Source organism: Hemitrygon akajei, chromosome 7, assembly GCF_048418815.1.
Source record: "Hemitrygon akajei chromosome 7, sHemAka1.3, whole genome shotgun sequence".
Classification (NCBI taxonomy): Eukaryota; Metazoa; Chordata; class Chondrichthyes; order Myliobatiformes; family Dasyatidae; genus Hemitrygon; species Hemitrygon akajei.
In genome coordinates, this window is record NC_133130.1 from 12119862 (window position 1) to 12147601 (window position 27740).

General features: G+C 42.1%; 1 protein-coding gene across 2 annotated transcripts; it reads right to left on the reverse strand.

The window, feature by feature from the left end:
* Window positions 1-4250: 4250 nt before the first annotated feature.
* LOC140730225 (uncharacterized) lies at window positions 4251-25906 on the reverse strand. 2 transcript variants are annotated; one of them, XM_073050395.1, is made up of 3 exons: window positions 25800-25856; window positions 8789-8856; window positions 4251-8674 (listed from the first exon to the last, which is right to left on the reverse strand). In XM_073050395.1, the coding sequence occupies exon 3, from the start codon at window positions 8654-8656 to the stop codon at window positions 6620-6622; it is 2037 nt and encodes a 678-aa protein (XP_072906496.1). In that variant the 5' UTR covers window positions 8657-8674; window positions 8789-8856; window positions 25800-25856; the 3' UTR covers window positions 4251-6619. The 2 variants fall into 2 exon arrangements, with proteins under 2 accessions (XP_072906496.1, XP_072906495.1); XM_073050394.1 differs by lacking the exon at window positions 8789-8856 and having other exon boundaries at window positions 25800-25906.
* Between the last annotated feature and the right edge of the window lie 1834 nt (window positions 25907-27740).

Sequence of the window (27740 nt, forward strand, 5' to 3'; positions counted from 1 at the left end):
CTTTCTAAACCACAGCTTTTAGTGCAGCTGCGCAGCAGCTTTGAGTGTCCAATCGACCTGGACCCCAAGATCCCTCTGAACCTCCACATTGCCAAGAGTCTTTCCATTAATACTATGTTCTGCCATCATATTTGACCTACCAAAATGAACCACCTCACACTTATCTGGGTTGAACTCCATCTGCCACTTCTCAGCCCATTTTTGCATCCTATCAATGTCCTGCTGTAACCTCTGACAACCCTCCACACTATCCACAACACACCCAACCTTTGTGTCACCAGCAAACTTACTAACCCCTCTCTCCACTTCTTCATCCAGGTCATTTATAAAAATCACAAAAAGTAGGTGTCCCAGAACAGATCCCTGAGGCACCAACTGGTCACTGACCTCCATACAGAATATGACCCATCTACAACCACTCTTTGCCTTCTGTGGGCAAGCCAGTTCTGAATCGACAAAGCAATGTCCCCTTGGATCCCATGCCTCCTTACTTTCTCAATAAGCCTTGCATGGGGTACCTTATCAGATGCCTTGTTCAAATCCATGTACTGCTGCACCTTCCTCAATGTGTTTAGTCACACCCTCAAAAAATTCAATCAGGCTCATAAGGCAGGACCTGCCCTTGACAAAGCCATGCTGACTATACCTAATCATATTATACCTCTCCAAATGTTCATAAATCCTGCTTCTCAGGATCTTTTCCATCAAGTTACCAACTTCTGAAGTAAGACTCACTGGTCTATAATTTCCTGGGCTATCTCTACTCCCTTTCTTGAATAAGGGAACAACATCCACAACACGCCAATCCTCCAGTACCTCTCCCATCCCCATTGATGATGCAAAGATCATCGCCAGAGACTCAGCAATTTCCTCCCTCACCTCCCACTGTATTCTGGGTTACATCTCTTCTGGTCCCAGGATTTATCCAACTTGATGCTTTCCAAAGGCTCCTGCACATCCACTTTCTTAATATCTACATGATCAAGCTTTTCAGTCCACTGTAAGTCATCCCTGCAATCACCAAGTTCCTTTTCTGTAGTGAATACTGAAGCAAAGCACTCATTAAGTACCTCTGCTATCTCCTCGGGTTCCATACACACTTTTCCACAGTCACACTTGATTGGTCCTATTCTCTCATGTCTTATCCTCTTGCTCTTAACATACTTGTAGAATGCCTTGGGGTTTTCCTTAATCCTGTCTGCCAAGGCCTTCTAATGGCCCCTTCTGGCTCTCCTAATTTCTTTCTTGAGCTCCTTTATGCTAGCCTTATAATCTTCTAGCCCTTTATCATTACCTAGCTTTTTGAACCTTTCGTAAGCTCTTCTTTTCTTCTTGACTAGATTTACAATAGCCTTTGTACACCACGGTTCCTGTACCCTACCATCCTTTCCCAGTCTCATTGGAACGTACCTATGCAGAACCCCACACAAATACCCCTTGAACACTTGCCACATTTCTTCCGTACAGTTCCCTGAGAACATCTATTTCCAATTCATGCTTCAAAGTTCCTGCCTGATAGCCTCATATTTCTACTTACTCCAATTAAATGCTTCCATAATTTGTCTGTTCCTATCCCTCTCCAATGCTATGGTAAAGGAGATAGAGTTGTAATCACTATCTCCAAAATGTTCTCCCACTGAGAGATCTGACACCTGACTAGGTTCATTTTCAATATCAGATCAAGTACAGCCTCTCCTCTTGTCGACTTATTTGTATATTGTGTCAAGAAACATTCTTGAACATACATAACAAACTCCACCCCATCTAAACCCCTTGCTCTAGGAACATGCCAATCGATATATGGGAAATTAAAATCTCTCACCACGAGAACCCTGTTATTTTTACACCTTTCCAAAATCTGTCTCCCTATCTGCTCCTCAATGTCCCTGTTAATATTGGATGGTCTATAAAAAAACTTCCAGTAGAGTTATTGACCCCTTCCTCTTCCTATCCTCCACCCACAGAGACACCTTAGACAATCCCTCCATGTCTTCCTCCTTTTCTATGGCCGTGACACTATCTCTGATCAACAGTGCTACACCCCCACCTCTTTTGCCTCCTTCCCTGCCCTTTGTGAAACATCTAAAGCCTGGCACTTGATGTAACTATTCCTGCCCCTGAGAGGCTCTGTAATGGCCACAACATCATAGCTCCAAGTTCTGAGCCACACTCTAAGCTTATCTGCTTTGTTCATAATAGTCCTTGCATTAAGATAGACACATCTCAAACTATCAGTCTGGGCACATTCCTTCTCGATCACTTGCCTATTCTCCCTCTCACACTGTCTCCAAGCTTTCTCTATTTGTGAGCCAACCGCCTCTTCCCCAGTCACTTCAGTTTGGTTCCCAACCCAAAGCAATCCTAGTTTAAACTCTCCCCAGTAACCTTAGCAAACCTCCCTGCCAGGATATTGGTCCCCCGGGATTCAAGTGCAACCTATCCTTTTCTTAATCTAATCCTAATCGTATGCCAAGTTCCATCTACCTGCATCCAGACCATACACCACAAAACTATTCATTTAGAAGTCAGGAGGCACAGCATCCAGGAAAACCTGGTTATGTTCCTTCTGAGTTGGCTTGGCCCTCCGTACATTCACCCTTCTATAGTGTTACTGTATTTACTGTCATTTTATATACACTTACTATCTTGTATGTTCTGTGTGTGATTGTTGGTGCTGTGTTTTTCACCTTGGTCCTGGAGTAACACTGTCTTGTTTAACTGTATTCATGGGTATTCATGTATGGTTGAATGACAATTCAACTTGAATTGAATTGGATCTCTACTACTCATTATTTTGTATACCTCTTACAAGTGTCTGCTCATTCTTCTACGCTCCAGTGAAAAAACTTCAGTCTATTCAACCTTTCCCTATAGCTCAGGTCTTCAAGTCCAAGCAATATCCTGTAAATTTTCTGTGCACTCTTTCAATCTTCTTTACATCCTTCCAGCAGATAGGTGGTCAAAACTGCATACAATATTTAAATTAAAGCCTCAGTAAAGTCTTATACTACTTTCGAGCAGATGGGGCTCATCAGCCATGGTTGGCAGCTCAGAGAAGAAAAACTCTGATATCAAACCTCTGCTGCCTTGCAGCTATACCCACTTACGGGCAAGGATTTGGGAGTAAACCAAGAGGGAAAATTACAGAGCTGGATTCCCTAAGGCAGTCTTATGTTGAGCTCAATGTTGACTGGCAAATCTAGTGATATAGTTGGTACCAAACTGTATTGGTCTCTGCCGTTCCTTTGGGTTCATCAGATGTGTGGAGAGGAGGAACTTGCTACAATGAAAACAGCTTGCTCTCCATATCGTACTGCCCAAGCTTGTGTATCTAGACAGCTAGGTCACAATATCTATGGTTGAACTTGACTGATGGAAGCCTCACAATACAACTTCAACAAGATATCCCAACTCCTGTACTCAACACTTTGAATTATGAAGGCCAATATGCCAAAAGATCTCTTTATGAAATTAATCTGTGACAACACTTTCAAAGAATTATGGACCTGTATTCACGGATTCTTTTGTTTACCATAACATTCACTGTGCTAGGTTCTGTCCTGTTCGTTCTCTCAAACTGCAACACCTCACACTTCTCTACATTAAATTCCATCTGTCACATTCTATCTCATATTTCTAGCTGGTCCAGATCCCACTCAGACTTTGATAACCTTCTTCACTGTTCACCCTGCTCCCCAGTTTTGGTCTCATCCACAAGTTTGCTGATTCAGTTTAACACACCATTGTCTAAATCATTAATATAGATGACAAATAACAATGGACCTAGCATCAAACCCTGTGGTACACTTTTAGTCACAGCCTTCATTGAGGCAACTGTCTGCTACCCTCTGGCTTCTCTCACAAAGTCAATGCTGAATCCAATTGATTACTTCATCCTGAATGCCAAGCGACAGATTCTTCTGGGAAAGCCTCCCATTGTCAAAGGCCTTGCTAAAGTCCATGTAGCTAATGTCTTTCCTTCATCAACATTTTTGCAGAATAAACCTGTCGATGTTGAACATTAACGTTTTGTAAGACAATTGACAAGGTTACATAGGTGCAGTTATTTGTTGGTTTTGATGGACAACCAGACTGGGGGTGATTCTAGAATGATAATGACAACATCAATCAGGTTAAATAGTCCTCACACAAGTTAAAAAAAATCTCCAAGTCATGTTGGGGATCTGATAAAGATCATCAGTGCGTACGCTCTGAGAAAATTCAGGAATTTGGTCAAACACTGTAACAAGTTCCAAGCAAAGCCAGTTTATTGAAAAGCAGATGCAATATATCCATATATTTTGGATTATTTTAAACAAAATACAATGAAGTTTCATCTAAGACAAGGGGGTGACCCTTGGGTTACATCGTTGTGATAAAAGACATCATTCAAGACCAGTTCCATTGTCATAAGCTAATCTTAGATCAAAACTTTGACTGAACTGTCCAGTTGGTAAGGGCACTGGAAGAGGCCATTTCTCATAAGGAGTTTATTTCAGGTATTTGCCAAGATCTTGGATTGCAAGTTTATAACTCCCTGAAAATTGCAACACTGGTGGATAAGGTAGTGAAGAAAGCTTTTGCCATTCTTGCCTACATTGGCCAAGGCATTGAGTATAAAATATTTGACATTACATTACAGCTGAATAAAACATTTTTCAGCCTGCACAGAGTATTGTTTAAAATACTGGTTGCCACAGCGCAGAGAAGACATGGTAGAGCTAGAAAGAGTACAGAAGATATTCAGCAGGACAATACCTGAATGATGGCCTGTTGTTTCAGGACAGATTAGATAAACTTCTTACTCTCACTGGAACATAGGGGACTGAGGTGACATTAAGAGATTTATAAATTTATTATAGGCATATGTAGGGTAGACAAACTTTATGTGGATGTGCCTAAAACTGGATGGGATAAATTTAAAGAAAGAAGGAGAATTTTTAAGGAGTTCTAAGTGCGCTGTTTATCTGAAATGAACAGTTAGAGGAAATAGAGAAGCAAGGACAGATATAAAAACTGGATGGGAAATTGGACTGAAAACAAGTTGAGGGGTTTTGGACAATTGCAAGGAAACTGGGATTAGCATAAATTTGTATCACAAAGGGCCTCTTTCTGTGCTGTATGACTCTATCAACAATCAGTAAGCATGGATAGACAGGGCTTTGCACAGCCAATTCCTAAAATAAAACCCAGAAGCTAATTGAACAGAAAAGCAGTCTATGCAAATACACCTTGCTTCTAAACTTTGTTTAAAATGCTGAAGGGAATTAAACCTAAACCTGCATAATACAGAGGAGATCTTTTGTGTTTGGGAAGCATTTGATCAGAGGCTTCATTGCTTTATATATTGAGTAGTAAGTGAATTTCAAACAACTACATGCAACACTCTATTGATTTACCAGAGGGCAATTTGTAACCTAAACACCAATTAACTGTGTGCTATTTTGTTACTACCTGTAAAAAGAGATGACAACCTTGCACCACATTCCAGGAATTTGTCTGTATTTGAAACACTGAACAGTAAAGGATTCACCCTGTCATAGGACACAAGCTGTACTTATCAAATGGCTGGCATGGTAGAAAAGAAGGTAAGAAGATGGCTTGTGTAAATATTTCATGTTTTTTTATGGACACAATCTCTGGGAGAAATGCATTTTAGAACTGATAATCAGAAAAAAACCCACAGAGACTGCTGCACATGAAGAAGACAGCTTCTAATAAATTTAGGGGAGGTCATTATTCCCAATAGGAATACATGAGATGGACAGGGAGAAACAGCAATGGAGACAGAAACATCTGAGTTGTTTAACAAACCCGTACATGGTGGAGTGTAGATGTAATGATGGTTTTGATTGGTGAATGAGTGGCCTCTCTTGTCCTGAATCATTGGAGATAGTACAGTGCTCAGTACAGTGCTATAGTAGAGCTCAGTAACAGCTTCTCCAGCCCAGGTTCCAGAGAAAACTATCCATTTGTCCAAATTCTTACAACTCATACCCACTAATCCATGCATCATCCTTTCCACATCCTTTAAACCCTTCTCATACTGGGGCAGCCAAAATTGAATGCAATTCTCCAAGTGTGCCCTAACCAAAGCTTTATAATGCTTCAACAAAACATGAACTCAATGCCTCAACTAATCAATGCAAGCCAACCATATGCCTTCTTTGAACTCAGTGCCTCGACTAATAAAGGCAAGCATGCCATATGCCTTCTTTACCACCTTGTCAACTTGTGTGGCTTCTTTCAGGAAACAATGGACTTGGACCCAAGACATCTTTGTACGAAACTCTTCAGGAGTCTGCCATTAACTTTATATTTTCCCCTAAGACTTGATCTCCCAAAGTGCCACAATTGGCACTTGGCCTGATAAAACTGAATCTGCCACTTCTCTGCCCATATTTCATTGTTCTTTATTCCATTGTATCCTCTAATTACCTTATAGACTATCTGTAGCTCCATCAACTTTTGTGTTGCCTGCGAACTTACACATGAGCTCATCTGCCATTTTACTGAAAGGGTAATCCCTCCTTACGAAAAGCTTGTCAAGACACATTCAACAAATTGCAATGACCTTTAAGAAGCATTGAAAGAATGGAGTGTGCAAGGGAGAGGATCATTAGACAAAATCATTCATGTCTTCCTCTGTCAGTTCTTTCACAGTATTCTCAATTTCTTTCATTTCTTCTGATGTGGCAGGAGGTAGCAAGGGCATCACACTGTTCTGGATTCTGTCTATTCTTGATTGCACACGCTTTTCATACTGTGCTTTGTTCCTCTTTACAAGATCTTCAATGGCTTTTCCTGCTTCCATACAGTCTGATCCAAATTTCTTACGCTCGATCATAAATTTATCGTGATCCCGATTTGGGTCGAGGCCCATTAATTTCCCCAAGCTGTTGACCCGGTCCATCAGATGTTGGGTGGAGACCTGCACGTATGTTTCAGCGATCATGTGAACAAGGCTTGAAATATTAGTAGCTTGAGAGATCTGTGTGTACATCAGGTCCTGGATTAGCTTGTTCTGTGAATAGCCGGAGGAAATCTTTTCACTGTACTGTACGAATTTGTGAAGTGATGGGTTCAAGGAGCTTCCAATCAGGTTTGACATCATGGAGAAGAAGAGAACCATCTTACCCCATTGTTCTTTCACACGGCCCAATGCATCCAAACCCTTGAGAAGCATCTCCACAGTTTTATCAAAGTCTATTTCCTGAATCTGACAGTTCTTTAGAGTTTCCAGAGTCTCTTGCAATTCTTTATTATTCTTCTTTATATTCTCAAAGCTTTTATCATACATTTTCTCTGCAGCTCGTAGCTGTGCTGTAGACTGTTCCACTTTGAACCTGGCATTGCGAGTGGCTGTGGATAAAGCACTGGCACCCTCTCCTGGGTCAGCTTGAGACATGTGAGGTGGAGTGGCTGTTATACCCATGATCCCTGCCTTTGCCTTGCAGTGAGAGGTAAACATCACCGTGTCCTGCACCACTTGTCTGATGTTCACAGCTATTTGGGTCATTTCATTTTCATCAGGTGGATTAGATGTTCGCAGCTTTTCCAGGCCCTCACATATTTCAATTCCTGTTTCACAGATCTGCAGGGCTTTATCCTTCTCAGGGCAATCCGCTCCATTTCCTGCCGCCTCCTGAAACTTCTCCAGTTTCTGTTTACATTGGCGTAACATTTTATTTCCATCCTTACCTTTCAGTTTTTTCAAGTCAATTTTCTCATTTTGGGTCTGGAAGGGATATAGCATTTTTATAAAAGTCTCTAGGTTCTTTGCTTTATAAATTATATTATTCTCAGTGCTTTTATAGCTGGGTTCATTACTGCTCCCTCGAGAGAACAATTTCTTTATACCTGTCACAGGACTGAATGAAGTAACTTTTCCGACAAGTGATTCTACCACTGCCATTCCCACAGCATTCCAGCCAACTGGTATAGAATCCATGTTGCTTTTGTAATCTTCTCGTGCTTGCTTTATTTGGGCTTCCATTTTTTGGTGTTGCTGTTCCAGCATGGCTTTTGCTTCTCTTGTTGCTTTCTCCTTCATTTCAGTCAGTTCCTTTTTGATTTTTATTTCATGTAATTGTTCCTCATACACTCCTTTCGAGCTTGTACAGGCCTCCAATAGTTCATTGATGAGATGGATGACCGCAGTGAACTTCTCCTCCACAGCTGTGGCCAGCTCCAAGCATTTATCTGCAGTGGATTTGATGCTGTTCAGCGGGATCGGGAGGAAATCTTCAGTGATCTTTGGATCATCTTGCATGAGGAACTTCACAACATCCCTCATGTCATTGGGGACGTTCACAGCGAGAAGCCGGATTTGATCCATGTTCTTGTGGGCTTCCTGAAAGGCCTCCCAGCCCTCATTGCTCACTTGCACTAAAGAGGCACGGAATGATTTGGGGTATTTCATGTATTGGAACCCTTTCTTGGGCACAACCTTGTCAATTGCAAAGTCCTCTCCTGCAGAAATGAATATTATCTCCCCTAAGATGGCAATAGAGAGTGGGCCAGGCATCAGGAACTGTTCCCAGTTACTGTATGGCTGCAACATCAAGGCATTGTCTTCCCTGACATCAGATGCTTTGGTGATACTCCTCATGGCCTTGTTTATAGTAGCAACAGATTTACATTCCTCAGTTGCCATGGTGACTCACTTCTTCTCCTGTAAGGAAAATAGTTGGAGTAAGCACCAGATGTTTGAGTACCCCATGTTACAAGGGTTATTTATGCGGCATCCTGAAATAATACATACTGTAACTCAAAAGCAATCAATTACCCGTGAATCCTCAAATTCACTGGAAGATTTGTGGATCCTCCTGGTCACTCAGGGTCTCACAGAACATTCTTAATAAAACACAAGAATGGAGACAAGTTGAGCAGGATAAGGCCACTCAGCCCCTCACCTGCCAGGCTATTCATTAAAATTCTGGCTAATCTACCCTAAGCCTCATTTCCTATCAGTTCCCCATAACCCTCAATTCCCAAATGTACATAATTACCCACTTCCTCATTCACTATGCCGTCTGATATAGCCTCCACTGCACTCTGGAGGAGGGAATCCTAGAGATCCCTTTGTGAAGACATTGCTATGCTCCTCAGTTTTACGTGACAGTATTAACCTCTGCCTTAAATATACATAAAGACTTGGCCTCCACAGCTGCATGTGGCAATGAATTCCACAGATTCAGCACTCAATGGCTGAGAAAATTTCCCCTCATCTCCATTCTAAAAGGACAGTCCTCTATTCTCTATTCTGCGGCTGTGTCCTTTGGTCTTAGACTCTCCCATCATACCCTCTCCGCATCCACTCTATCAAGGCCTTTCATCAATCAATAGGTTTCCATGAGGTCACCCCTCATTCTTCTGAATTCCAGTGAATACTGGCAACAAGCAATCAAATGCTCTTTGCACGCCAAGCTATTCAACCGCAGAAACATTTCCGTCTGCCTCCTTTGAGCCTTCTCCAGTTTCAGCACATCCTTTCTAAAATAAGCAGTCCAAAACTGTTCATAATAATCCAAGTGAGGGAACATCAGTGCCTTTATAAAGTCTCAAAATTACATGATTGCTCTTACATTCTAGTCCTCATGAAATGAATGCTAACATTGCATTTGCCTTCCTCACCACAGACTCAACTTGCAAATGAACCTTCAGGGAGTCAGGCACAAGGACAACCAAGTCCCTTTGTGCCTCAGATTTTTGTATTTTCTCTCCATTTAGATAATTGTCAACCCTTTCATTTCTTCCACCAAAGTGCATGACTGTACACCTACATAGCAACATAGAAACAGAAATCCTACAGCACAATACTTCAGCCCACAGTGCTGTGCCGAATATGTACTTCCTTTAGAAATTACCGAGGGTTACCCATAGCCCTTTATTTTTCTAAACTCTATGTAACTATCCAAAAGTCTCTTAAAAAACCCTATTGTATCCGCCTCCATCACCGTTGCCAGCAGCCCATTCCATGCACTCACCTCTCTCTGTGTGAAAAGCTTACCCTTGACATCTCCTCTCTACCTGGTTCCAAGCATCTTAAAAGCTGTGCCCTCTCATGTTAGCCATTTCAGCCCTGGCAGAAAGCCTTTGACTATCCACATGATCAATGCCTCTCATCAACTTACACATCTTCATCAGGTCACCTCTCATCCTCTGTCGCTCCAAGGAGCGAAGGCCAAGTTCACTCAACCTTTTCTCATAAGGCATGCTCCCCAATCCAGGCAAAATCCTTATAAATCTCCTCTTCACCCTTTCTATGGTTTCCACATCCTTCCTGTAGTGTGGTGACCGGAAATGAACACAATACTCCAAGTGGGGTCTGACCAGAGTCCTATATAGCTGTAATGTTACCTCTCGGCTCTTAAACTCAATCCCATGGTTGATGAAGGCCAATGCACCGTATGTCTTCTTAACCACAGAGTCAACCTGAGCAGCAGCTTCGAGTGTCCTATGGACTTGGACCCCAAGATCCCTCTGATCCTCCACACTGCTAAGAGTCTTACCATAAACACTATATTCTGCCATCATATGTTACCTACCAAAATGAACCACCTCACACTTATCTGGGTTGAACTCCATCTGCTACTTCTCAGCCCAGTTTTGCATCCTATTGATGTCACGCTGTAACCTCTGATGGTCCTCCATACTATCCACAGCAAAGTATTAATTAACACTTTGCTTCAGTATTCACTACGGAAAAGGTTCTTGGCGATTGTAGCAATGACTTACAGTGGATTGAAAAGATTGAGCATATTGACATTATGTCACAACCACGGATTCGGCAGTGTAGCAGATTCGGCAATTGAGCTCGTGCATATGCACATGCCAGCTAATTATTATTTTATTATGATAGTATTTAACTCCATTCATTACATTGTAGTGTTTGTTGAGACTTGAACCTAGGACACAGCAACACCTCGCTGCCTCAAATATTGGACTATTGAGTCAACTGAATCTGAAGGCTAGCGGTATTCGTTAAATTCTTACTTGTTCTTTTGAGCCGCAGTGTAGGCTTCGTTTTCCTTTTGAGAATTTTAGTTAATGGTCCTGTTTGGCCTAGCATTTATTGTTTTATTTTCCCTTTAACACTGTTCACATTAAAGTCTTGATCTATTGACCTGCTTCAGTGTCTCTCACTCCATACTTGGGCCATGTCTGCCCCAGTGACACATTAAGAAAGAAGATGTGCTGGATCTTTTGGAAAGCATCAAGTTGGATTAGTCTCCGGGATCGAATGAAATGTACCCCTCACTTCCTCATCCAGGTCTTTATAAAAATCATAAAGAGAGGGGGTCCCAGAATAGATCCCTGAGGCACACCACTGGACACCGATCTCCATGCAGAATATGACCCGTCTACAACCACTCTTTACCTTGTGTGGGCAAGCCAATTCTGGATCCACAAAGCAAGGTCCCTTTGGATCCCATGCCTCCTTACTTTCTCAATAAGCCTTGCATGGTGTACCTTTTCAAATGCCTTACTGAAATCCATATACACTACAACTATTGCTCTACCTTCATCAATGTGTTTAGTTACATCCTCATAAAATTCAATCAGGCTTGTAAGGCATGAGCTGCCTTTGACAAATCCATGCTGACTATTCCTAATCATATCATGCCTCTCCAAATGTTCATAAATCCTGCCTCTCGGGACTTTCTCCATCAACTTGCCAACCACTGAAGTAAAATTCTCTGGTCTATAATTTCCTAGGCTACCTCTACTTCCTTTCTTGAATAAGTGAACAACATCTGCAACCCCCCAATCCTCCAGAACCTCTCCCATCCCTATTAATGATGATGCAAAGATCATTGCCAGAGGCTCAACAATCTCCTTCCAGAACCATTCCAGTATCTAGTGGTTCTCAAAAATCATTACCAATCCCTCCACAATCACTTCAGACACCACTTTAAGAACCCTGGCATGTACACCATCTGGTCCAGGTGACTTATTTTTTTTCAGACATTTCATTTTCCTAAGAATCTTCTCTCTAATTATGGTAACTTTAAACATTCCATGATCCCTGACACTTGGAACTTCACCAAGCTGCTTGTGTCTTCCACAGTGAAGAATGATGCAAAATGCATGGCCTGTCAGCGGCATCAACACAGCTTTACCAAGAGGGATTTCTCACAGGTCAGCAGTGGTTATTCAAAAAGGGAGCTTCGAGAGCTTTTGTCCATTGTACGTGGCCTATCAGTGGCTATAACCTGAGCACCAATTGTGAAGTGGATATCAGGGAAGGTTCATGCATAAAAAGGAGACACTGCCCAGCAGAGTTGTCATCAAAGGAGCGGTCATCAATGGTGTGCTCTGAGGCAGAGTGGTAGGGCTTTAGCTCATTCAGGCTTTGGTAAGGTAAGTGGGTAAGTGGACTTCGTTTTTTTTCCTTTCCTTTTTTTTTAGAGGAATTAAAAAGGATGTCTGTAGAGTTAGTATTTTGCTCTGTGTGTCAGATGTGGGAATCCTGGGAATCTTCCAATCTCCCAGATGGCCACATCTGCACCAGGTGCACCGAGATGCAGCTCCAGAGAGACCATGTTAGGTATCTGGAGTTGCGGCTCGTTGACCCACAGCTTATTAGAGAAAGTGAGCAGGAGATAGATAGGAGATACTCTGTCACTCCAAGGAGAAAAGGCTGAGTTCACTCAACCTATTTCCATAAGGCATGCTTCCCAATCCAGGCAACATCCTTGTGAATCTCCCCTGCACTGTTTCTATGGTTTCCACATCCTCCCAGTAGTGAGGTGACCAGAATTGAGCACAGTACTCCCAAGTGGGGTCTGACCAGGGTTCTATATAGCTGCAACATTACCTCTCGGTTCTTAAGCTCAGTCTCACGATTGATGAAGATCAATGCACCATATGTCTTCTTAACCACAGAGTCAACCTGCTCAGCTTCTTTGAACTTCCTGTGGACTCAGACCCCAAGATCCCTCTGATCCTCCACACTGCCAAGAGTCTTACCATTAATACTATATTCTGCCATCATATTTAACCTACCAAAATGAACCACCTCACACTTAGCCAGGTTGTACTCCATCTGCCACGCCTTAACCCAGTTTTGTATCCTATCAATGTCCCATTGTAACCTCTGACAGCCCTCCACACTATCCACAACACCCTCAACCTTTGTATCTTCAGCAAATTTACTAACCCAACCCTCCACTTCCTCATGCACATCATTTATAAAAATCATGAAGAGTAGGGCTCCCAAAACAGATCCCTAAGGCACACCACTGGTCACCAACCTACATGCAGAATATGACCCATTTACTTTGCCTTCTGTAGGTAAGCTATTTCTGAATCCACAAAGCAATGTCCCTTTGGATCTCATGCCTCCTTACTTTCTCAATAAACCTTGCATGGGGTACCTTATCAAATGCCTTGTTCAAATCCATGTACTGCTGCACCTTCATCAATGTGTTTAGTCACACCCTCAAAAAACTCAATCAGGCTCATAAGGCACGACATGCCTTTGACAAAGCCATGCTGACTCTTCCTAATCATATTATGCCTCTCCAAATGTTCATAAATCCTGCCTCTCAGGATCTCCTTCATCAATTTATCAACCACAGAAGTAAGACTCTCTGGTCTATAATTTCCTGGGCTGTCTCTACTCCCTTTCTTGAATAAAGGAACAACATCCACAACCCTCCAATCCTGTGAAACCTCTCCTGTCCCCATTGATGATGCAAAGATCATTGCTAGAGGCTCAGCAATCTCCTCCCTCACCTCTCACAGTAACCTGGGGTACATCCTGTCTGGTCCCCGTGACTTATCCAACTTGATGCTTTCCAAAAGTTCCAGCACATCCTCTTTCTTAATATCTACATGCTCAAGCTTTTTAGTCTACTGTAAGTCAACCCTACAATCACCAAGATCCTTTTCCATAGTGAACACTGAAGCATAGTATTCATTAAGTACCTCTGCTATCTCCTCCGGTTCCATACACACTTACCCACTGTCACACTTGATTGGTCCTATCTCTCATGGCTTACCTTCTTGCTCTTCACATACTTGTAGAATGCCTTGGGATTTTGCTTACTCCTGTCTGCCAAGGCCTTCTCACGGCTCCTTTTGGCTCTCCTAATTTCATTCTTATTCCCTTCCTGCTAGCCTTATCATCTTTTAGATCTCTATAATCACCTGGTGTTTTGAATCTTTCATAAGCTTTTCTTTTCTTCTTGACTAGATTTACAACAGCCTTTGTACACCATGGTTCCAGTACCCTACCATCCTTTCCCTGTCTCATTGGAACACACCTATGCAGAACTCCATGCAAATATCCCCTGAACATTTGCCACATTTTTTCCGTACATTTCTCTGAGAACATCTGTTTCCAATTTATGCTTCCAAGTTCTGCCTTATAGCATCATATTTCCCCTTGCTCCAATTAAATGCTTTCCTAGCTTGTTTGTTTCTATCCCTCTCCAATGCTATTGTAAAGGAGATAGAATTTGTTATCACTATCTCCAAAACAGATCTCTACAAAGTGATCTAAATTAATTACAAATATAAAATACAATGTAATTGATTGCATAAGGATTCAAACTCTTCAAGTCAGTATTTACTAGACGCACCTTCATCAGCAATTACAGCCTGAGTCCATGTGGATAGGTCTCTATCAGCTTTGCAGCTCTGAATTCTGCAATTTTCCCCATACTTCTTTATAAAGCTTCTCAAGCTCTGTCAGATTATGTGGGGATCATGAGTGAATAACCCTTTTCATGTCAAGCCACAAATTCTCAATTAGATTGAGGTCTGGACTCTGACTTGGCCATTCCAGGACATTAATTTTGATGATTTTAAGCCATTCCTATTGGCTTTATACTTGGTGTCACTACCTTCTGAGAAAAAAAATCTTCTCCTAAATCACAGTCCTCTTGCAGATTGTATTAGGATTTCCTTCAGGATTTCCTTGTATTTTGGTACATTCCTTTTACCCTGTACCTTCACAAGCCTTCCAGGGCCTGCTGCAGTGAAGCATCTCCACAGCGTGATGTTGTCAGCCCCAGGATTCACGATAGAGATGGTGTGTTTTTGATGATGTGCATGGCATTTAGTCTGATGGCCAAAAAGCTCAATTTTGGTTTCATCAGACCATAAAACCTTCTTCCAGCTAACTTCAGAGTCTTCCACATGTTTTCTGGCAAACTCTAGCTGAGATTTCATATGAGGTTTTTTTTCCAACAGAGGCTTTCTCTTTGCTACTCTCCCATAAAGCTGCGACTGGTGAAGCACCTGGGCAACAGTTGTTGTTTGGGCAGTTTCTCCCATCTTAGCTACTGCAGCTTGTAACTCCTCCAGAGTTGTCATGAGTTTTTTGGTGGCCTCCTTCACTAGTCTCCTTCTTGCCTGGTCACTCAGTTTTTGAGGATGACCTGCTCTAGGTAGATTTACAGCTGTGCCATATTCTTTCCTTCCTTGATGATTGACTTAACTGTACTCTAAGGGATATTTAGTAACTTGAAGTCCATGTCCTGACTTGTGCTTTTCAAAAACCTTTACATGGAGTTGCTTGAAGTGTTCTTTTGTCTGCATGGTGTTGTTTTTGCCAGGATAATGATTCACCAGCAGTTGGACCTTCCAGGTACAGCTATATTTTTACTACAATCAATTGAAACATCTTGATGGTACACTGTTCTCCAGAAACAGATCTCCATTTAACTAATTATGTGACTTCTAAAACAAATTGGTTTTGTTTTTTTGATTTGATGTGTCATACTAAAGGGGGTGAATACTTATTTAATCAATTATTTTGTGTTTCATATATGTAATTAACTTAGATCACTCTATAGAAACATAGAAAACCTACAGCACAATACAGGCCCTTCGGCCCACAAAGTTGTGCCGAACCTTAGTAATTACTAGGCTTACCTATAGCCCTCTATCTTACTAAGCTCCATGTACTTATCTAAAAATCTCTTAAAAGATCTTATCGTATCTGCCTCCCCCACCATTGCTGGCAGCCCATTCCATGCACTCTCTGAGTGAAAAACTTACCACTGACATCTCCTCTGTACCTACACCCCAGCACTTTAAACCTGTGCCCTCTTGTAGCAGCCATTTCAGCCCTGGGAAAAAGCCTCTGACTATCCACATAATCAATGCCTCTCATCATCTTATACACATCTATCGGGTCACCTCTCATCCTCCGTCTCTCCAAAAAGAAAAGGCTGAGTTCACTCAACCTATTCTCATAAGGCATGCTCCTGAATCCAGGCAACATTCTTGTAAATCTCCTAGGCACCCTTTCTATGGCTTCCACATCGTTCCTGTAGTAAGCCGACCAAAACTGAGCACAGTACTCCAAGTGCGATCTGACCTGGATCCTATATAGCTGCAACATTACCTCTCGGCTCCTAAACTCAATTCCATGATTGATAAAGGCCAATACACCGTACACCTTCTTAACCGCAGAGTCAACCTACGCAGCTGCTTTGAGTGTCCTATGGGCTCGGACCCCAAGATCCCTCTGATCCTCCACACTGTCAAGAGTCTTACATTGTAGAGATGTTTTCACTTTGACATGAAAGAGTCTTTTTCCTTTGATCAGTGTCAAAAAAGCCAAATTAATCCATTGTGATTCAATGTTGTAAAACAATAAAACATGAAAACTTCCAAAGGGGAGGAGTGAATTCATTTTTATAGGCACTCGACGTCCCAAAGATGAAGAAGTATTCTAAAGCCAAGATGCCACAACCACGGCTAACAAGGGAAGTCAAAGCCCACATAAAAACCAGAGAGAGTAATAGAGTAAAAATTAGTGGGAAGTTAGAGGATTTGAAAGCTTTTAAATACAAACAAAAGGCAACTAAATAACGTCATTAAGAAGGTAAAGATTGAATACTAAAGTAACTTGACCAATAATATTAAAGGGTACACCAAAAGTTTCTTCAGACAAATAAAGTGTAAAAGAGAGGTGACAGTGCATATCAGATTGCTGAAAAATGATGCTAGGAAGTAGTAATGTGGGACAAGGAAATGATGGACAAAGTGAATAAGTACTTTGCATCAATCTTCACTGTGTAGGACACAAGCAGTATGGTTTAAATTCCAGGTGTCAGATTAATTATGTGTGTGAAGTTAACAAGGGAGAAGGTTCTTACAGAGGTGACTGAAGAGTTATGGAGGCATTAGTAATTATCTTTTGAGAATTACTAGGTTCTGGAATAGATCCAGCCGACTGGAAAGTTGTAAATATCACTCCACTCTTCAAGAAAGGAGAGAGGTAGAAGAGAGGAAACTATGGGCTAGTTGGTCTGACCTCAGTGGTTGGGAAGATCTCGGAGTCAATTATTAAGGATGTGGTTTCAGGGTACTTGGAGGCAGATAATAAAATAGGCTGTGGTCAGCATGGTTTCCTCAAGGGAAAATCTTGCCTGACAATTCTGCTGGAATTCTTTGAAGAAATAACAGGCAGGATAGAGAAAAGAGAATCTGTTGATGTTTTACATTGTTGTACTTGGATTTTCAGAAAGCATTTGACAAAGTGTCATACATGAGGCTGCTTAACAAGCTATGAGCCCTTGGTATTACAGCAAAGCTTCTAGTATGGATAAAGTGGTGGCTTATTGGCAGGACGCAAAGAGTGGGAATAAAGGGAGTCTCTGCTGGTTGGCTGCTGGTGACTAATGGTGTTCCACAGAAGTTTGTGTTGTGACTGATTATTTTTACATTATACATTATATACTTTTTACATTATATGTCAATGATTCAGCTGATGGAATTGATGGCTTTGTTGAAAATTTTGCTGATGATATAAAGATAGATGGAGGTGCAGGTAGTTTTGAGAAATTAGAGTGTCTACAGAAGTGCTTAGACATATTAGGAGAATGGGCACAGAAGTGGTAGATGGAGTACAGTGTCAGGAAGTGTTTGGACATGCATCTTGATAAAAGAAAAGAAAAGATTGATAATTCTCTAAATGGAGAGAAAATACCAGATTCTGAGGCACTATGGGATTTGGGAGCCCTTGTACAGGATTCCCCAAAGGTTAATTTGCAGGTTGATTTTGAGGTGTTGGGCCCCGTTTCTTAAAAATGATGTACTGAAACTGGAGAGGGTTCAAAGGAGGTTCACAAAAATTATTCCAAAATTAAACAGCATGTCATAAGAAGAGCTTTTGATGACTCTAGGCCTGTATTCACCACAATTCAGAAGAATGAGTAATGATCTCTTTGGAACCTATCAAATGGTAAAAGACCTTGATAAAGTGAACGTGTAGAAGATGTTTCCTGTGATGGGAGTGTCACAGCCAAATTGTGGGTAACCTAATCAAGTTACTCCAGTGGCCCCACTGCAACCTATTCCCACATTTGGTGAACCGTTTTCCAAAATAATTGTAGATTGTGTAGGCCCATTGCCAAAAAACTAAAACTGGCCATCAATATTTGCTGACCATCATGTGCACAGTGTCTAGGTTTCCAGAGGCAATACCACTTAGGAATATAACGGCTAAAACTGTAATAAAGGCTCTTTATTGTTGTACATTGTTGAATGTACAATGTAATTTTTTTAACAGAGTGGTATTTTAACATTTGCAACACTCCTACTGTATATTAATTTGTAAGGTGCTGTATGATAATACTATGTATTTTGTGTATGTTGTAGATTTTATACATTTGTTTTTGTAATTAATTAATTGTTAAAATTTTGCTCATGACAGACCAAATTTTTTTTTGGAGGGAGGTGTTACATACCCCATGGGTATCTTGTATCTGGTGTAATTGAGCATGATGTAATGTCTTGTGATGGTGGGGTGATGTAATTTCCTGCCAGTGTGAGGTCACGTGATGGCATGTTCTCAGCAGGTATAAAACAGGAAAGCCTGCTGTCACGCAGGAGCTTTGTGTTGAGCCGTTATTTAATTCGTCAGTTACTCTGTTATGCTGTGTATTTGTCTCATGACGCAATTTCATTTTAAAGTGGAGTTTTACTTCCTACTGTAAGGTACAGAATTGCTGTGCTAGCAGTTTTGTTTTATATATCTTTGATTTACTTTTAAAGTCTAAGTATTGGAGAGTGAAGACTTTACTGAAATATGGGAACCTAAAGGGTCGAGTAAAGTTCGGCGGTTTAATACAGGGTTGACCTTATTGAATCTTCGTTCAGGAAATAGTGACCTGCATCTGAGATAACCTCTAACTGTAAGAGTAGAAAGGGTTGTGCAGTGTTCATTTGCTAAGAAAAGGTTAGTTCCTTTAAGCCGTTTTTATTTCCTTTCTCGTGAATCCTTCCGAAAAGGTATATTTCAGCTGGGATCAGCAGTAAAGTCACGTTGTCGAGGAATTCATTACTTCAGGAAAGTCTGTCTTAATTGACTGTATAAGTCACTTGGACTTTTGTAGTTACCATTTTAAGACTGTGTTCACATTTACCACTTTAAGAACTGTTCCAGAGTTGCCGTATAGCAGTTAACTTCCGGTTAAGTTAGTTGTTTGTTTACTTTTCATTTTTTGTTGAGCAGATTTTAATAAATTGCTTATTTGTTTGTAAAACTTGACTTAATTCTATATTCATTGTTGTCGGACATGTATTGTAACAGTATACTTAAGGCAGTGCTTGATTGATTCTTAATTGGTTAGGGCATGAAGGAATACAGCGTGAAGGCGGGGGATTGTGGGTGAGAGAAAATGGATCAGCCATGATGAAATGGCGCAGCAGACTCAATTAGCCAAATGGACTAGTTCTGCTCTTTGATCTTATGGTCTAACTTACTCGACCTTTCCCTGTAATTCAGATCCTCAAGTCTTGGCAACAATCGCGTAAATTTTCTCTGCATTTTTTCACTTATTATCTTTCCTGTAGGTAGTTGTCCAGATTGCACACAATACTCCAGATTAGGATTCACCAACATTTCATTGAGCATCAATGTAACCCTGTACTCAGCACTGTGACTGATGTAGAGACAATGTGGAATGGGCCCTTCCAGCACAGCCAACAACACCTGATTTAACCCTTGCCCGATTATGGAACAATTAACAATGACACATTAACTTACTAAGTGGAATCTCTTTGGAGTGTGGGAGAAATCTTTGCCACCTGGTGAAATCCATGTATCCATTGAGGACCCCTGGACTGAACTCTGATCTACGATGTAGTTCTAATCACGTTGTGCTAACCACAACTTTACCATGAAAGTCAATGTACTGAAAGCTCTTTATATGTTTTCAAGAAAACCATCTATTATTTATTTATATAGAGGTACACATGGAAAAGAACCCTCTGGCACACTGAGCCATGCCATCCAGCAACACACCTATTTATTCCTGGCCTCATCATAGAACAGTTTACAATGACTAATTAACTGGTCCAGTTGGACTATGGGAGGAAACTGGAGCACTGAGAGGAAACCCATGTGTACATGGGAGAGGAGATACAGACTTGATTGGAGGTCATTGGAACAACTCCGAACTCCAACGTCCCGTGTTGTCATAGACCTGTGCTAACTGCTACACTACCATGGTCCCCAATCTGACATACAAGTGACATTGAACGATTTAGTTACAGTTTTCCAGGATCCCTTTGTCCCATTGCACTCCTCAGTGCCCTGCCATTCGACATGTAAGTTAGAATACCAGAAGCAATGTCTCCTGCAGGTTCCCTTGAAGTCACAAACCAGCTGAAGAAGAAAATCAGTGGCTCATGGAGCATCTGTGGAAGGAAAAGAATTGATGGACTTGATGCAGCCCTTGAACTGAAAATTCTCTTCAACCTGCAGATGCTGCTGGACCTACTGCGTTTGTCTTGTTCCTTTGTTATTTGTCATGTCATATGACAACGGTGATCATTGTCTTTTCAACAGTGGCTCAGACGTAAGGAATGTGCTTTGGGTCAGAGCCTTATGGAAGTCAAGAGAAAGGAGAAAAGGAGCAGATTTGGACAAGGTTGTACTCTTTGGACTGCACAGGTGCAGAAAATATTGGCGTCAGAGGTTGAACCTCAGCTGCAAATAAGAGGAGGGTATGCTCAATCAGAGTGGCAATTGTTGGAATGTGCCAGTGACAAAGTATTTTTTTCTTTCTTTTTTTGGGCATAGAATTGTCAGGATGGAATGCTTCTTCTGTCAGATGTAGGAATTCACTATACCTGACAGTTTCTCTGATGACTACGTCTGCAGGAAAAGAAAATGACTGACCAGGTCAAGGTGCTGGAGCTGGAGTGGACAGACAGACAGACAGACATACTTTACTTATCCCGAGGGAAATTGGGTACCAGAATAAAACTCTCTCCACCAGCATGTTAGAGAGGGTGCAGCTTCAACGTGTTACCGTGAAAGAAAAAAATACAACAAATAATGTAAGTTAGAAAAGTTAAAAAACTAGTCGGAGCGGTTGTAACAGGCTGCATGCACAGCCAGCGCATGCACACATGTGAGTTGGATGTACTCAGGATCATTCGGGAAGCTGAAGATATTATAGGTGAGACATTTGAAAAGGTGCTCACACCCTGAGTACAGGCTTCGGACAGTAGATGGATGACTGCCAGGAGAGGTAAAGGGATTAAGAAGTCATTTCAGACTTGCCCTGTGGCATTTCCCGTCAGCAACAACTACACTGATTTGGATATGGGGGGGGGGGGGGGGATGTGGTAGTAAGTGACCCATCAGATCCTGGCAGCAGCTGCCACGCTGGTGACCCTGTGTCCAGTTCTGAGCTTGACAGGGAAGGGTAAAGTCAGGCAGTACAGTAGTTAAAGGGGACTTGATAGTTCAGGGGACAGAAAGGAAGATTGAAAACAGACTCCAGGATGGTGTGTTGCCTTCCAGGTGCGAGGGTCCATGATGTAGTGGAGAGGTTGCAAAATGTTTTCAAGGGGGAGGGAGATCGTGGTACATATTGACACCAATAACATGGGCAGAAAAGGGAAAGTGGGCGTATGCAGTGAGTATATACATAGAGCTGGGAAAGAGGCTGAAGAGAATGACTGCCGAGATTGTAATCTCCAGATTACTCCCTGTGCCACGGGCTAGCACAGGTAATGGGGTGATGGCACAGATATAAGAGTGGCTGTGGAGATGGTGCAGGGGACAGGGTTATGAAGTTCGTGGATTGCTGGAATCTTTTCTGGGGAAGAGGTGACTTGTACAAGAGTGTGGGTTGCATATGAACTGGAGGTGAACTAAAATGCTTTCTGATGCTACTCGGGAGAGCTTAAAATAGTTTTGCAGGGTGCTGGGAACCAGAGCCCCAAGTCAGTAAGGGAAATATTGGACTGGAAGGAAGATGTCAGGTAAAGTATTGAAAAGTAAAATTGAAATGACAGGCCTGATGGGTCAGATAGTTTGAAGTGCATTACTGAAACTTGATTGAGAGAGAGACAAGAATGGTTGACTAATGAATCAGGTTTTCAGAGTTTTAAAAAAAGATAGAGGAGGAGGTAAAAGAGAGGGTGGATTTGCACTACTAATCAGGGACAATATCACAGCTGTACTCAGAGGAGACATAATGGAGGGTTCAGACACTGAATCCATTTGGGTGGAACTCGGGAATAGGAAGGGTGCAATCACACAAGTGGGATTGTACTACAGACCCCGAAAAACCACCGGGACATTGATGAACAGGTATGTAATCAGATTAAGGAAATATGTAAAAATAATAAGGTTGTCATCATGGGATATTTCAACTTCCCTAAACTAAACTGGGACATTCTTAGTGTGATGTGTTTAGATGGGGCCAACTTTTTTTAAGTGTATCTAGGAAAGTTTCTTAAATCCATATGTTGGCGATCCGATGAGAGAAGGGGCCATACTGGACCTGGTGTTGGATGATGAGCCTGGCCAGGTGACTGATATATCAGTGGATGAACAGTTAGGGAGCAGTGACCCCAACTCCTTAACTTTCAGGATAGCTATAGATAAGGATAGGTATGGTCTTTGTAGGAGAGTTTTAGATTGGAGTAGGGTAATTTACATTAGATAAGAACTAAGAAACGTTTATTGGGAATGCCCTTTCTCTGACAAATCCATATCAGACGTGTGAAAGATGCTTAAAGATCAATTGCATAGAGACCGGTGAAGGTATGTTCCTGTTAGAAGTAAGGACAGGGATGGAAAGCTTGAGAGAAACTTTGATGTTCAGAGAGGTGCTGAATTTAGTCAAGAAGCAAAGGGAAAGGTATATAAAGTTTCAGAGGTTAGGATCAAACAAAGCACATGAGGAGAATAAAGAAGCCAGAAAACAACTAAAGAAGGGGATTAGGAAAGCCAGGATTATGGGTAACATTGGTAAACTTCGAGCATGCATCAGTATACAGAAGTACGATGTTGTAGCCATTACTATACATAGATCAAGAGTAGGAGGATAACTAGTTAGTGGTTAGGAGCACTCAAGGATAAAGGAAGTCACATTTGCTTAGATTCAGAGAATGTAAATGAGGTACTTAATGAATACTTTGCTTCAGTATTTACTGAGGAAAAGGATATGGAGGACCAGGAGATCAGTGCTAAGTGCATAAATACGTTAGGGAATTTTAAAGGAGGAAGTGTTGTGCTTCCTAAGGAATATTAAGGTGGTTAAGTCCCCTTTGTCTGATGGAATTTTTCTCAGGTTATTGAAGGAGACAAGAGATGAGATTGCTGGGGCCTTAACCAGTAACTTTGTGATCTCTCTAGGCAGTGGTGAGACCCCGGAGGACTAGTGAGTGGCTAATGTTGTACCTCTATTTAATAAGGGGACAAGGGAAAATCCTGGGAAGTACAGACCGGTGGATCTCTTGTCTGCCGTAGGGAAATTGCTGGAGAAAATTCTTACGGATAGGATTTATGAGCATTTGGAAACCCATGGCCTGATTAGGAATCCAACATGGCAGGTTGTGCCTTACCAACCTGATTGAATTTTTGACAAAGTAACAAGAAAGTTTGATGGGAGTAGGGCAGTGGATGTTGTCTACATGGAGCTTGGTAAGGCATGTGCCAAAATGCCTCATGCAAGACTAATCCAGAAGATTAAGATGCGTGGGATCTGTGGCAAATTGGCTGTTTGGATTCAGAACTGGCTTGTACAGCTTGAAGACAGAGATTGGTGGTTGAAGGGACCTATTTGAGCTGGAGGTCTGTAATTAGTGGAGTTCTGCAGGGATCTGTGCAGAAACCTCTGCTGTTTGTGATGTATATAAATGAGTTGGATGAAAATGTAGATGGGTGGTTAAGTAAATTTGCGGATGATACCAAGATCGGTGGAGTTGTGAATAGTGTGGAAGACTGGCAAAGGAAATAGTATGATATAAACCTGGTGCATATTTGAGCTGAGAAATGGTAGAAGGAGTTTAACCCAGATAAATGTGAGACATTGTACGTAGGTAGAGCAAAAGCAGAGGTTCTGAACAGTGTAGCTGAGCAGGGAGATCTTGCAATTAAAGTTTATAGCACCTTAAAAGTAGCTACATAGGTCAACATGGTGGTTAACAAGCTTTATGGAATGCTTGGTTTCATTAGACTTCGAAAGTCAAGAGCACAAACAAGAGAAAATCTGCAGATGCGGGAAATCATAGTAGTCTACACAAAATGCTGGAGGAACTCAGCAGGCCAGGCAACATCCATGGAAAAGAGTAAACAATTGACATTTTGGGCTGAGACCCTTCATCATGAATGGAAAATAGAGATGAAAGGTCAGAGTAGGAAGGTGAGGGGAAGGGAGGTGGAAGTACTAGTAGGCGATAAGTCAAACCAGGAGAGGAAGATGGGTCAAGCATAGTGCTGGGAAGTTGATTGGTGTAACAGACCAGGGGCTGGAGAATCTGACAGGAGAAGACAAAAGGCCATGGAAGAAAGGGAAAGAGGAAGAGCAACAGAGGAAATTGTTGGTCAAGCAAGAAAATAAGGTGAGAGAGGGAAACAGGAATGGGGAACAGTAGAGGAGTTCTGGGTGGGCAATTCCCAGAATCGATGTTCATGCTATCAGGTTTTAGGCTACTCAGATAGAATATAAGGTGTTCCTCCTCCAACCTGAGTGTGGACCCATTGCAGCAGAAGAGGAGGCCATGGAATGACACATCGGAATGCAAATGGGAAACAGAACTGAAACGTGTAGCCACTGCGAGATCACGCCCTTCTGGCAGATGGAGCGTAGGTGCTTGCCGAAGCGGTCTGCCAGTATACAGGATCTAATATATTGGGTCTTACCGATATATAGGAGGCCACACTGAGAGGAGAAGTCAGGAGTCTATATTGCAACCTAATAAAACTCTGGCTCAACCACATCTGGAATATTGTGTACAGTTCTGGTAACTTCATTATAGGAAGGATGTTGAGGCTTTGGAGAGAGTGCGGAAGAGGATGCAGAGGGCAGGAGTGCCTTGCACCTGCTTAAGTAGAGATGTATCTCCACTCCAGTTTGTTAGAAATAGAGCTGAGTAACAGGCCCTTCTAGCCCAGTGAGGCCGTGCTGTCCAATTACACCCATGCGACCATTTCATCTAACCAGTCTGTCTTGGGAACATCTGAGGAAACCAGAACATCCAGAGCAAACCCACATGGTCATGGAGAGAATGCACAACCTTCCTGTGGACAGTGATGGAATTGAAATTGAGCCTGGGTCGTTGGCGCTGTAATAGTGTTGTGCTAACCATTGCACTATTACATCCTCTTAAGTGGGGGTAGAGGAAGAGAGAGGGGGGGAGAGAGGGAGAGTGAGGGAGATTGCTTCCCCAGATTCCAGCATCTGCAGTCTCCAAACAGCCTCATTCACTGATATCCAATAAACTCTGATCCTGTCATCAATGCATATTTCACATCAGTGGTTATTTAGACTGGAGAGTTACAAGAATTGAAAACCAGCAAGACTCACCGATGAAGGTTCGATATTTTGACAGCGTGGTCCAATGTGCCAGCTACTCACTTCGGCCGTCCAATGTGAGATGGTCTATGAACTGGGAGAGAGCAGGAGAATTTTATAGTGAGAAACAGGGAAATGGAAACTGAGAGACGCAGAATGAATCTTCAGTCAGCTGAGCCCTTTCTACCAACAGCTCAGCAGTTGTGGTGAGTAATCTTGAAAGCAGAAGAGGAACTATGCATGTCAACCCTAAATATCCCTGCCAAAATATTTGTCATAACAAGTATTGTATTATCCATTTATTCTCTCTGTTTGACAGTTGATGCATTTGCCTTTCAATTCCAGATGCTAAAAATTGAAATACATTCACGATTTAATTTCTGAAAATGTTTCAGTATTTCTCTCTCCTGTAACAAATGAACTGAAAAGGAGGAAACAGTGAATGACCAAGATCTGTTGCAGTCTTTAATTTTTTTATAATGACTGTTTTGTTTCGCAGATTCTCCTCTCAACCAAACCCTCATCTTGGAGTTGAGATTTGTCACTGGATTTCCCATGGTATTTCTGTCTTTGCAACAGAATTATTAGCAATCCTCTGGGCCTTATGGTGGATAGAAGACTCTCGACTATGCAGGGTTGTCATCTGTTCGGATTCTGCTGCTGCCTTAGAGGCTATAAAAGGGAATAAAACAAAAGCTCATCCTGACATAGTTAGTGAGATTCTGTTAGCTTTGTAGGGAAGATGGGTTGTGAAGTCAGATTTACATGGATACCTGGGCATGCTGGGGTGGAGGGAAATGAAATTGTGGATGGCATTGCAAAGTCTTCCTTACAGAGCGGGCAAGTAGGAACTAGAGTACCCCTAGGCAGAGCAGAATTGAGAAGTAGGATAAAAAAAGGTATAGAGAAGCAATGGCAGGAGGATTGGAAAAATGAATTAAAGGGAAGGCATTTCTTTTCTAGTCACCCACTAGTTAAAACAGTCTTAAATTGTAGAGATATTGTGAAATTAAGAAGACTTAAGTTGAGGCATTGTGGGCTAAACTATCACTTAAAGATAATAGGAGGACATCCTACTGGATTATGTGACTGTGTGGATTATGTGGATTATCCAGACAGTTCAGCACATTTTGCTGAGTTGTAATCCATACAAAAAATTGAAAGAAGCATGTTGTTCAAGAGGCTGTCTGACTTAAATGTATTTTGTTTTTCTATTAGATCTTTGTTTGGCCACCAAGAGAACCACCATCTGATTGAAAAGTTTATTATTCTGTTTCTACGTGCGACTAGTGTACACTAAAGAACTTGAGTTTCTTGAAACTCTGTATCTAATTATACATCCTGCAGAGGGCAGTAATACACCTAGATTCATCTAAACTGCTGGAAGTGGAAGAAGACGAAGAAGTAGAAACCCTCCACTTCAACCACCTCCACCCAATCCCTTCACATCACCTCTCCCCTTCCATCCCTCCCCATCCACCCCTCCACCTCTCCCCTCTACGTATTCCTATCAGCCCCTCCCCACACACCATTTCCTGTCCACCCCTCACACTCCACCCAAGCCCTCCACCCCACCCTCCAACTCTCCCCTTTGATCGCACCTTCTCCCCCTCCCCTTCCACCAATCCCCTCCACTCCTCCACCCCTTCCAACCCTCCTCATCCATCCATTTCCACATCTCCCTTTCCACCCTTCCCATCACTCCCCTTACACCATACCCCTTCTAGTTCCCCTCCATGCCTCCCCTTGACCCCTCCATTTAAACCCTCCCATCCATCCTTCTTCTTCACCCCTCCCATACTATCCTCCCCTTCCATAAATCCATCCACCCCTTTCCATGCCTCTCATTCCACTCATCCCCTTCTCTGCAACAAACTAGTCCTCCCTTTCCACTCCTCCCCATCCATGCCATAACCTCCACCTATCCTCTTACATGCCTACCCTTCCACGCCT

What these genes read in the sequence shown, in the direction of transcription:
- LOC140730225 (XM_073050394.1), bottom strand. Translation starts at nt 8,656, where the DNA reads ATGGCAACTGAGGAATGTAAATCTGTTGCTACTATAAACAAGGCCATG.